At 42.7% G+C, this 12,748-nt stretch overlaps 1 protein-coding gene across 3 annotated transcripts in view; it reads right to left on the bottom strand.

The window, feature by feature from the left end:
* The window catches only part of bcam (basal cell adhesion molecule (Lutheran blood group)), a 50,777-nt gene extending 38,415 nt beyond the window's left edge, over window positions 1-12,362 (bottom strand). For all 3 annotated transcript variants that reach the window (XM_023262439.3, XM_023262440.3, XM_055013628.1), the window contains exon 1: window positions 12,094-12,362. In XM_023262439.3, coding sequence (XP_023118207.1) covers window positions 12,094-12,157 — 64 coding nt within the window. In that variant the 5' untranslated portion in view covers window positions 12,158-12,362. The remainder of the gene's footprint in view (window positions 1-12,093) is intronic.
* Between the last annotated feature and the right edge of the window lie 386 nt (window positions 12,363-12,748).

Genomic DNA, 12,748 nt, shown 5'->3' with positions numbered 1-12,748 from the left:
TATCCATTAGCATCCCAGCGCCAGGATGCTTACCACTATTTGTTGTCATAAATCATAAAAACTGGTTGCTTGATCCATAACATTTCCCAAATATCTTACCACATGTGGGAGCTGTGCCCCAAACAGTGCATTAAAAAGATTTTAAAAGTAAAAATTAGACCTGCAATGCTTTGTCCATTAGTCAGTCAACAGAGAGTTTATTGGCATCTACTTAAAGAATCCATCATTATGCCTAATGTGTGTCTAACACATTTCTAGTAAAAACCGAAAATTAGTGGTTTTAGCATATCAAATGTAATGGGCTGTCGTTTTCCTCTACAATATCTGACTAAAACCGAATAATATCGTTTTGAACTGTTGGCTAAATGAAACAACACATCATAAGAATAAATCAACTTGGCCTTTGGGAAATTCTAGCAGGCACCTTTCACTATTAATGAATTAATCGAGACAATAAATGGCAGCTTAATCAATATGAAAATCATGCAGCCCTGATAAAAAATACAACCATCCTATATGCAAAATGTGTAGGGCTATAAACAGGAATTGCTTTGACTTGCACTATTTGTCCAAATTGTAGTTTTCAGTTGAGTACAAAATGCACTAATGCAGGAAATGAAAATTTGAAACTTGAACAATAGTAGTACTTGTTGGACTAACTGAAGGCTGGACATGTCCTCAAAAACCACTAAAAAAACACTGAACTGAACAGTAGGCCTCAGTAATACACAGTTATTGGCATTACTTAACATGATTTCTGCAATTCACACTCCTCTTCCACCCACATGCATAATAACCTTATGTATAAACAACCGATAGCAGCGTCTGTATTTATCTGATAATGTATTCTGTTTTGGATTGTGCTACACCCGAAGCCAGCTGCTACAAACAAACAGAAGCACTGCAGTGTATCAGTGTTACCAGCTAATATGGTTTATGGGCAGACCCGTGGACCGAGCCTGGCTCAGTCTGATATGGCGGCTTGTTTCCACGGTCCACAGCCAGCCAGCCAATCATTTGGATATTGTCTCATGTTTGTACTGGGGGCTTTGGCTGCCCTCTGTGAGTCAACTGACTGATAATCCACTGCAGGAGCTCTGACCACAGAGTCGAGCAGGAGCAGCAGAAGACATGAATAAAGAAACAGCAGAGTGAGAGACTGGCAGTGGGATGTGGTATGAGAAATGAACGAAAGACAAAAAAAAACCTTGAGGAGCAGTAGCACTAATATCAGCAGTGAGAAGAGCAACCAAAAGACAAAAGGAAATGGATAAAGTTGAAAGAATCAATGACAGGGAAGAGTGGGGAGAGAGTGAAAGGAGGAAGCCGTAGACAGTGTTGTAAGCGAGCACAAGTAACATGATCTTGAGTCTATGAAGTCCAGCTGTTACTCCTTTTTCTCAGTTCTGTCACCATTTTTCATTGCCCTGCTAAATGCGTAATCGTGCTGCAGGAGACAGCAAAGAAAAAGATAAAGAGAGAAGCCCAGTGTGTGTTGGAGAAGGCGAAAGTGTTGTGGAGGGTGAAGGACAGGAGGTCCTGTTCTGATACTTGGTTACAACCAAAGCGAGGGAGGACAGAACAGGTGGGTAGCTGCAGGAAGACAAGCATGCCATTGTTTGGCTGGCACCAGTGCAAGCATAAGGCTCACATCTCCTCACACTGCTCTTAGCACGGAGCTTCTCTCAGTGAATATGATTTGAGACTTAGCATTAGCTTGGGGGTGACTGCTGCATACTGAGCTTTGACTTTCTTTGCCCTGTCATGCCGATGGTGGGCCCAGCTTTGATGCTCTCCTGAACCATCACACCAACTGCCCCTAAACCTGCGCCAAACAAACACACACACACACACACACACACACACACACACACACACACACACACACACACACACACACACACACACACAAACAAACAGATGGGGCGACGTTGGGGGTGTGTGTGTGTGTGTGGGTGAGGGGCTACAGAAAAGGCCGTAGGCGGTTGATGGTAGATTTATTTGGCGAGCTTTACCTTGCTCACTTCCTTGCCAAAGAGAACAGGCTCGAACTTACAGCCTGGATCATATACCACCAGCTGGAGAGCCAGGAGCCTCAACCATGACAGCAGAGTATGACACAATGTGAACAGGCACAGACACTACCATCATTTCAAGACAGAGAGGAGAAAGCAGGAGGGGAAAAAAAAGGAAATGTGGCTATTGTGACATAAAATATGTTGACGTGCCCATTTTTGGTCAAAGAATTAGCTTGGAGACATAATTTTAATTAATCATTAATCATTAAGAACAAAGGATGAAAGGGGAACAGAGAGAGAGAAAAAAGACAGTGCAAAGAAAAGAAAAAAATGAAAAGAAAGGAAGAGTGGGGAAGGTGAATAAAAGAGAAAATAAAAAGAGAGGTTCATCTAGCCGGTGAGGCCCCTTCAGCATACTGTGGGTTCTCCTGCAAACCTACCGCTGCTCCATCACCAGCTGGTACTGCCATTGATGTGGGATTGGACGTGCACGCGCATACACACACACGCACACACACACACACACACTTATTTATAACCTCTGTTAAGTCTGGATTCCAGGTTATGTTGGGGTTGCAGTAACGTTCACATGCTCTTAACAGCCTTGACTGCTCCAAGTGACGGGTGCCCACACACACAGTCAAGTCTGGTCACACACCCAGGGCTGATTCGCGTACACACACAAACGCACACATACTGAAGCGTTAGTTTGGTTAATGTGGTATGCATTCCAGGAACCACACTCAAATACCCAGAAAGTCGCCTCCCGAAACACCTGCAACTATGTACATTCACAAATGCTTGCAGGTATTCACTAATATGCGCATGTGTACAATAACATACGCACAATTTAAATGTCTTCAAGTACCACCTTTCATCAGGCTCTCCCTTTCACTGAGCTTCAACGTGCTGCCTTCCTCAACTCCTTTCATTCTACAACTCCTGTCTTTTCCATTCCTCTCTCCTACTTTTCCTTCCCTCTCTTCCTGTGTCTCTCTGCGATATACATAATCAGCCCAGTATTAATACCTGCATTCCAACAGCCTACAGGAATGTCTTAACAATGTAGCATTGTTCAGGTGCAGAGAAAGAAAGACCTCTCGGGAAAATACATGAAAAGGTGTTGTGGTGAGGAGCCCCAGAGCTTCAGTATATATGAGGAATTTCATGTTTTGAGATGAACACAATTCTAACAAAAAACCCTCACTACGAAAAAAGACATATAGAGAGAGTTTAAGTATACTCTCACACAGAGAAAGTCTACAACCCCAGGATGCACAGGATAGATTTCCATATAGCTGAGCTATGCTGCTTGCTATTAATCAGAAGTACTGTTTATGTTTTTAAAAAGTGGTCCAAATTAGGGCTGTAATAATTACTTTGGATTTCTTAACTCTATTATTACTGTTGCTGGAACTGTATGTTGTTTTTCTTTACACATTTGGATATGGAACTGTGGACATAGAATTTCTTGCCCTAACCTTACAATTCATTATTATTTTATTTGGGACTGAATAATGATATAGTTCAATGTGGGAAAATATTTTTATTAATGTAATGTGGTATTGATTTGTAGCCCTTTGTAGAAGCAGAGATATTGAAAAGCACTGACGTATTGAAAGCTTCATCATCCTCCCATCCTCCCTCTATCCCTCCCTTTGCCTGTCCCCCTTTGTCAGACCTTATTATTGAACATGTGTCCTCTCTGCCCCCGCCATTAACCAACCCCACCCTCCCACACTGCTTTCCATGCACGGGCACACACATAGACACAATGCACAGTGCACATGTCTGGACTGCTAATTGACATGAGTACTTGGTGCATCTTTCATCATTCTCCACAGAGACAAATCTTAAAGTGTGTGTCTGTTAGTGTGTGTGGTGGTGAGGTGAGTGGGGAATTTGATCAAAGGGGGTCCTCTAAGCTGCCTGTCCAAGACCTATCAGTCTTTTAAGACTCAATACCGCAGGCAGAAAAGACCAAATAACGTCTCTCATCGTTCACAAGTACTACAACATTACTGCTTGGCATGATCAGCTCACTTTCACTTGATAATCATTCAGTCAGAGTAATTGTTAATTAAGTTTAGTCTACATGCTGCAACATGCCTTGTGGGGTTGAACGCAAGATGCTCTCAAAGCTAAACACTGGGGTTATAATTACTTTAGGCTTTAATAACAAGACTCTAAATCAATTAGGCACTCTGTAAGTCTGACATTATCCGCACAAAACTATCCATCACGTTTGTTGTTCTGCAAATTGAACAGAAAAATGTAATTGGGAATCATTTAGCCTGATGGAGTCATAATTCAATTGAATGCTATTGATTTTGTATTAAATATTCATACGGGCCAGGAGCACACTTGGAATTGTTTTCCTGTTAGATGGAGTCAAAAATGCAACTATGAAACTTGAATCCACTTCCATTATTGGAAAATGGGCAGGAGACATGAAAACAAAAACAAATCTGAGTGCTATCTGAACTAATGCAACTTTACAAATACTATTACACAAGTGGAAAGTGACTGTAAGTCAACCCCGTATTGGCTCACATATTGCCATTTGAACTGTCAGTAAAAAAGCAAAAAATCGAAAGTATCCTCCCCGATTTGAGACACCTTGCTTCTACTGGCTCACGGGCTATTTTGATAAGGAGGATACAGGATGCATGTATTGGGCTCTGACGGGGATGTCGGATAGATGATGAATAGTGTGTGAGGCAAGGTTAGAAGAGCAGAGAGCGAGATGAGCCTGAAAGATGTGGAGAAGAAAAACACAGTGATAAAAGCGATGATTTACAGAGATGGGCATAAAGTAGGGTGTGGTAAAGAGTTCGGCACGCAAACTCCAGAGAGAAATGTAACTAACAGAGAAAAAGAGTCTTGCACTAAAGTTAAAAACTGGATGTGACTTAAGGAGAACATTAACAGTCAGATCATGGTAACTTTACCCCACTACGATTCTCTTTCAAAGTCAAGTTCACACAGGCAGAGAGGAGCGAAGGGAATCTAAGTGCTATGGTCGTTGTTTCAGTGGGGCTTGGGTAAGTAAAACCTCTATAAAACAAAGGCGAGTTATGTCCTTGGGCGAGCTGCCTGACTCTATAGCCTTGTAAACCGACACTGGGTCTGTTCAGTGATGATATGCTGCTTGCTCGCTCTCAGGTAACGTGGGGAGCCCCCTTTTCTCTTACAGACACGAAGTCATAGAAAACATCCAACAAACAGAACCAAACACTCACAACGGCGTATGCAGGTGCTGTAATGCAAATACCACCTCTGAACCTCACATACAAACACCTCCACAAGCCCTCTTACCCTCCTCCACACTCTGCTCCTCCTCCTTCATTCCAGTGTATAGGATTAATGTTCCCACTCCTGTCTTCCAGGTCCCCACGGCCCAGTTAAAGCAATAAGATCTCATTGTCAAACAGTGACCAACCTCACTGGAGAGGTTAACCACCGCTGCTTAACCATTAACTAGATTAAAGTTGGGGGGAGCGCAGGAATGTTCTGACAGATGGAAGAGAGATTGGCCATGAAAAGTGGTTTAAAAGAACGGGTAATCATTGTGGTTTGAGCCTACCTTTGTCATAGTTTGAGTAAATTTGCTCACATACACACGCGCACACACATGTAAACACAGAACACTCTGTAGCCTAGTGAACTTTAAGTCACCCTCGTCTCCTGGTTATCATTACACGATGCAGATAAGGAAGGAAAAAATTCCTTGAGGTCCCATAGTCATAATTTGGAAACCCCTCCCTAGAAGTAACAATTCATGGGAAAGAGGGGTATGCAAGTATCTGTCTACAGTCATAAAATTGTGCCTTAGTCATATTGGAAGCGTACAAACCATATACAGAAGCCAGATAAATATGAAAAGAATGAACAAGTTACACTAAGAGTGCATTTACAACACCAGATATACAGTTTTCCCCACACGGGTTGAAGCCAGTGGTGTGGAAAGAGACGAGGTGGTAATGGAACCCAAATGTGTGTGTGTGTGTGTGTGTGTGTGTGTGTGTGTGTGTGTGTGTGTGTGTGTGTGTGTGTGTGTGTGTGTGTGTGTGTGTGTGTGTGTGTGTGTGTGTGTGTGTGTGTGTGTGTGAAGAAAGGGGGGTGACAGGGCTTTTTTGGAGGGGTGTATTCAACAACTGCTGTTGAGGCAACTGTTGATGTCTGAAAAGCAACAGCTTGCGGGGCTCCCAGAGGACCCTCTGCCAGCCAACAGTCAGATGGAGGGTTTAGGGTTGGAGGGGCACAGGGGTTAGGATTTCTCCTCCACTGCCAGGAAAATGATCTCCTTGGCCACAGATCCAGGCTTCTCCGTGGCATTCCCCATTCTTAATTGGTATTCCTCAATCCCGACGTACTCCGCCTGTCTGATCTTTACGGCTGCTATCTCTGCCTGTCACTTTTGTTCATTTTATCCCTTCCTTGAAGACTCATTGATAGATCAAAACAATTGAACAGAACACAAGTGGAGCGTTGTAAATCAGTTTTCTGTGGCTGACACAAAACATCATATAATCTTTCTGTTTTACGACCCAGATTTGTGGATCTCATGTCTAACAGGGCCCAAGCCAATCCTAGCGCTTTGTGTATCTCTACACCAAACACACTGAGGCATAGAGGTTCTTATCCACGTCTTGCTACAGCACTCTCCTGTTAAATGGATTGGCAGCACTTAACCTCATCAACTGAGAGAGCTTTGTGAATTTTCAATTTTGCTACAACCTTGAATTGCACTCCCCCACCCTAATTCGCATCGCATACACAGATGTAGCGACAAGGACACACATGCAGAGACACGGAGCTTCTTTTCAAGGCCGAATTTGAAATTACCCATCACCATCAACTTCCTCCCCTGAGACAAGAACAACAAGACTACACAGAAGCAGCACAATAGTCAGCTGTAATCATCTCTCATCCCATCCCTTGATCTCTTTCTGTCCATCCCTTCCTCTCTGCTTCCTTCCTTCCCGCCCTACAACTCCCACTAATGGCAAGACAGCCCATCATCAAAGCATCACACAAAACCAGAACTTCTAGCAAATTTCTGTTTCACCTTTCATGTCTTAATATTCATTGCAGTGCTATATTACCTTTTTATCAACAAGAAAGAACTTCAAATCAAAATTCAAATACAAACTGTGGCAGAGACAGGCAGGGAGGGGGTGTCGAGCGTAGGAGGATGGTCATTCTTATTTTCAAATCATGAATAGTGTCCATAAATCTTTTGTGGAACACTCTAAGGGCGAGTGTAAAAGCAAACACACACACCCTCACACTAAAACACAGCAGGCAATCTACTTGATGCTATGCAGAGTCATTAACACTGAGTCATGCACAAAAGCATGGTGGTTGACCCAGGCAAAGACAACATGTTAAATCACAGCAAGGAAACACACAACACGCAACTGGATAATAAAATGTCACTGTAAAAAAAAAATGAGAGAATGTAGGGTAAAGGAAAGACATACCAAGGCAGAGCCAGAAGAGACAGACAAAGATAATGAGATGAGATATCAGAGACGGGATGATGGGGAGAGAGATGGGAACACAGACAAAGCTAATCTGGAGAAAGACACCTTTTGTTTATGTATGAGTACCTGTTGAAGTTTGTGTAATCATAGCTTTGGTTGCAGCTCTTTTGAAGCTCTTGTGGGGATATGAGAACGAATAAGTAGGGGGATAAAGTTTTTCAGTGATGGAAAACTTCATCCATTACTAACTGCCTTCACCAGGATTAACCACGTGTGTGCAGTGCATCGTCTGCTGATGCCCGATTGTCTACCAGGACTGACTGCCAGTAGCAGTCAGCAACCAGGACAGCACCCTATCAAACTGCAGCAGTGGAATTTAATGTGTTATTCACCACAGATAATAAATGCTAGTGGACATACTGAAATCCCCTCCTCTGAGAGAATCAGTGATTACTGAGCACAAGTCAACCTGAAAGTGCCCTTTGCTTCTACTGACAAATGTTTGGTACCTAAAGGTTGTTTGGCTGAGTCAATTCTAGTCAACCCTCAGGAATGCAACCTGGCTGTGACTCTTTCGTTTCACCGATGATACTGTCTCTAGATATGCTGATGAAAAGTGCTTTGTGCCAGCTTATTTGTACGCAGATTACTGCCTGAGAATTGTGGTCAGAGGGGGCTTTAAATTGTGAAAGAAAGCTCTTTTCCATAGAATCTGAAGTGATGACAAACAAATACACACATTACAGGGCGAGCTCCAACACGTCCAGAGGAATGCCACTCATTCCATCTCAGTAATTTACTCAGTCTCTGTCACAAAGACACACATACTGACAAACACAATAATTATGGTCCTTTCATTCCAGGGCCCATTCCCCCAGAGACCTAAATCACCGGGGGGCAAACATGTACATGCTTTCCCGAAGCAGCAAGTGTGTCACTCAGTGTCCAACTATAAGGTGTCCAGTGTTGCGTAAGGCCAGAACTCAGCATAATGCACATTAAGTATGCACATGTGTATTAATTTGTGGGTGTGTTGAAACTAAGACTAAAAGTAAGCACCATGGGATAGCTGTAAAAAAAACAAAAAAAAATTGGTCCTCTGGACTTTACTTTTTCATGGCTAAATGGCTCTTTTTCTGGCCTAATACCATAATAATTACATATGGCTGCAGGGGGTGCACTTTTGATGCTACACTGGCGGGGGGGAACAGAAATTAAAATCGAGGAAATGACTGTGGGAATTAGGGTGCCGTTAGACAAAGGGGCTGACGCTACGTGTTAGAGGCAAACACCTTGAAGTCAGCTGATGCTTGTCACAACGATTCTTTCCACTTGTTCCTGACCACTTTGGAGTCTCTACAATTTCGCTCAAACTCATCTGACCATTTGACTCTGCTTTTGTCTCTTTACCCTAATGTCACTTTGTTCTTTTTATCCTCTAAACTTGCAAAAATCAAAGTTAAAAGAGCAAACGGGGCAGTTCTACAGTTACTGTGATGTTCCTCCTTTTGTATAACCTCCACAAAAACACAGCTTTGACATATTATTTCCAAATACATTAGGGTTTTGGAATGGGAATAAATTTTCTTCACAATTAGTGCAGCAAAGGTGCGTAATCAGACATAAAAAGAAGTTACACTTCAGCATGTTTCCACTGGTATTTCTTGTGTTGCAATGAAAAAGGCAGTGATTCTAAGGAGAGTTTAACAGGAGCCATGTCTGAATGAGCACCTTGGGATACTCCAGGTTGCCATGCAGCACATATGTGTGTGTCACAAATCCATACATTTAGGCATAAATGTATGCAAATTTATAAGCTTACAAATATGCAATAATGTCCGTATAGCATCATGTGCATTAGCATAATTTTGCGCTGAGCAGATTGAGAGCATGTCCTGCCAAAGCTTCTACCGCAGAGCCAGCTGACTTCCGGTTGCCTCTCAGCACACATAAATGGGAATAAAAAATGAGGTAAAATGATTACATGGCTTTTCTTGACTTTCCTACTGCTACTAAATTAAATTATACAAGCTCTGCTAAAAAAAAATACAGGAAAAAATTTAATTGCTTTGTTTGTGAACATGGACTGTGTGTAAAACTGGTTTTGTGAACCTCAGAAATAGTAATATTTTCATAGCTGCTCCTTTTGCAATCATTACACATGAGAAAAATCTTGTTTGGGTCTGTGTGCATCACATGATGAATATGGAAGGTGCAGTAACACACTGTGGTCATTATGACTTGGTCTACCTTGACCTCCTCCCTCACTTCCTGCTTTGCTCCCATCAGAATTATTACGGTCACTGGAGGGCCGAATCAAAATGAAGTATAACTGTGGGCCCTGAAACGACGCTAACAAACTACCGATGGGGTCATGCTTTTATGGCAGACACACTTACAGGAGACAACATACATCTGTCTGTCATGTGCTCTGTGTAGGGAATTAAATGGCCAATTATCAGCCTGGTCGATTATAGAATCATAGAAAAAAAATATATATATACACACACACACACACACACACACACACACACACACACACACACACACACACACACACACACACACACACACACATATATATATAAAAGTTCTGTGGTTCTACTTTGCTCATGCTCAACACTAACATAGTTGGAAGGTGCGAGTGTGTGACCAGTCATTTTGAGTATGTACGCCTGTGTGACACTTTCCCACTGAGACCCAACAAGAGCTGCTGTTAGTAGACAAAATGAGGGGGAATGAAAAGGGATTTCAATAAAGAAGAACTTCGGCAGAGTTTTTCTTTGAGGAAACAAAGATTCTTCTTCCCTCAGACTTGAGCGGACTCCGGAGCAGCAGGGCGTGGAGTGGGTGGGGGTGGTGGAGCCAGCAGTGAGCTCAGCACCTGGAACCAAGCCTTTAAATCAATGCACCACAGCCGTGTGATGTGTGATACACGGCACCGCATCCATCAATTACAGGGCATTTTTTTAGTAGGTACCTGTTAAAAGGCTCCACGAGAGGCAGACAGACAGCAGAGCACAACAACTGTCTCTGGGACCAGAGAGCAGGTAGGTGCAAATTATAAAACATGCAGGAAATTAAGTGGGATAAACAGGAGCTGTGGGATGGAAAATGAGGAAAAGTTGGGTAAAACTTAAAGTTGAGGTGGATATAAAGAAATCCATGTTTTTGCTATATAATAAGGGCCGAGATAATACTGTGAAGGAGAGAGAACAGTGAGAATGAACAGAAGAGAGAGAAACGGGGCAGTCACCAGCTCCAAAGCCCCACCCTTTACCTCATATTGCTTCTTATCACCCCAGGCAGATCACAGCAGAGCAGTAGATAACTTTCAGAAAATGCCCACAAAGATTTCTTTCCAACTTGATTGTTGGCATACACATAATTTAAAAAAATAGCAACTCGGGTCTTGATCAATATATTTCTGCTAAACAAGGAAAATGTCAACTCCAAACATCAGACAAATGTATTACATATTCTAAGAATAGTATAAAATATTTCAACGCCAGTAAATTGCCTAGAAAAAACACATCAATGGCAACCATGATGTTCCAAGCAGCATTAGTCCATGAGGAACAGTTAATAGGAGAGACAAGCATCAAGCACATTGAGGTCAACAACAAATCTAAAGAGCAGCTCCTTAAACAGCAGGCTTGGTCACTTATCACGAACTTTTTTTTGCCAAAGATCACATAAGGCCAGTGGAGTTGAATTTAAAATGGCTTAGTCTCTATAGCTGCAACCGGGGGTGGAGAGGGTGCTGGGGGTGAGGCGCGCTGCCAACATGGGAGACATAAATCCCGCAGATCAGACATCAAAGCGCTGGAAACTGCACCACAGCAGCACGGAGGAGACGGACTGAGACGACCAACATGGTCTTCACAATAAAAGCTTCTCACTCAGGGGGGAACAGATTGATTGGGGCGAAGAGGGGAATTTTGGTAATTTTAATTTAAAGCTTTTTCCCCCTGCTTTATCTTTGTCATTATTTAATCGGGGTTATATTTAGGGAGTTGTGTTTTTGGTTTTGGTTTTTTGGCTCCATCATACTGTGGCCACTGAACTGGCAGCGAAAGTACCGCAGTCTTGTGTGCTAAGAAGTGCACTCAAGTGCGGAACCGAGACCCACCGCACACTTCCAAAGAACCACCGTTTACACCAGAAACACCGCCGTTGGTTACATGGTTGAGTCTGCGCAACACTGCAGTTATTTCTCACACTCTCTGCGGAAACAATCATGTTAGATACATGTTGACTTCGCACAAAAATCTACCTGCTGTTTGCTTGCTCTGGTTTATTTATTTATTTATTTTAAAAACCGGCAACGTGTTGCTCAACATCAGCAAACACTACACAGAATGCAACCAAACAATAACATGTTTGATTAAACAGTCCGCAACTGCAAAAGCAGGTTTGTGGTTAAAGTAACGGACTTCTGAAACTCGAATCCGCGAACGAGGAAAAGTACACATTCGCAGCCCGGAGGCATGAAAATCCGACCAGACCCGTGCCAAAAGCATGACAAAGTTACTGGCAAGGTGTGTAATATTTACAACGGAGCGGGAAATATTAAAGAGACTTACCTTGAAATGCCCAAAGGAGCAAGGTGCACAGGAGCGACGCGCGTCCGAATGTTATCCCGTCCATGGCTGCTTTACTGACTTCTTCGGGGAAAATTTCACTTTGTTTTTGCTTGTAGAGTTTGAAAATCTGGCACTGCAGCAGGTCTTTTCTCTTCTTTCACTGCTCCAAAGCTTTCAGGACCTCTCTCTTTCTCTCTCTATGCAAAAGGAGTGCCTCTCTCTCACACGCACACATACACGCAGAAATCTGATGCTGGTGGCAGTCTACTTGGTTGATATATTTGCACAAAAGGTGACCCCCCTCTCCTCCCAATACCACCCCCTCCTCCCTCCTCTCTCTCTCTCTCTCTCCCCACCTCAGTTGCAGAGAAAAGACCTGCTTGACTAGGTCTACTGGGGCCTGCAGGGTTTCTTTAAAGGAAGTTAAAAGTGATTTTATCATGAGGCTCGCCGACTCACAGCAACTCAAAAAAAACGTATCCTTTAGACACAAAATCTAAGTTTTATAAGGGAGATGTTTAAAAAAAAAAGAAAGAAAGAAATCTCACAGCCAAACTGAAAGTACCTGCTGTATCTCAGTCCCTATTAGCACTATAATTACTTTATTGCTAGTTAAGAGTATTGCAAACATGGCATTATTGTAGGCTAAAAAATG

This window comes from Amphiprion ocellaris, chromosome 9 (genome assembly GCF_022539595.1).
Source record: "Amphiprion ocellaris isolate individual 3 ecotype Okinawa chromosome 9, ASM2253959v1, whole genome shotgun sequence".
NCBI classification, from domain to species: Eukaryota; Metazoa; Chordata; class Actinopteri; family Pomacentridae; genus Amphiprion; species Amphiprion ocellaris.
This window is presented reverse-complemented; position numbering and strand designations above follow the sequence as displayed.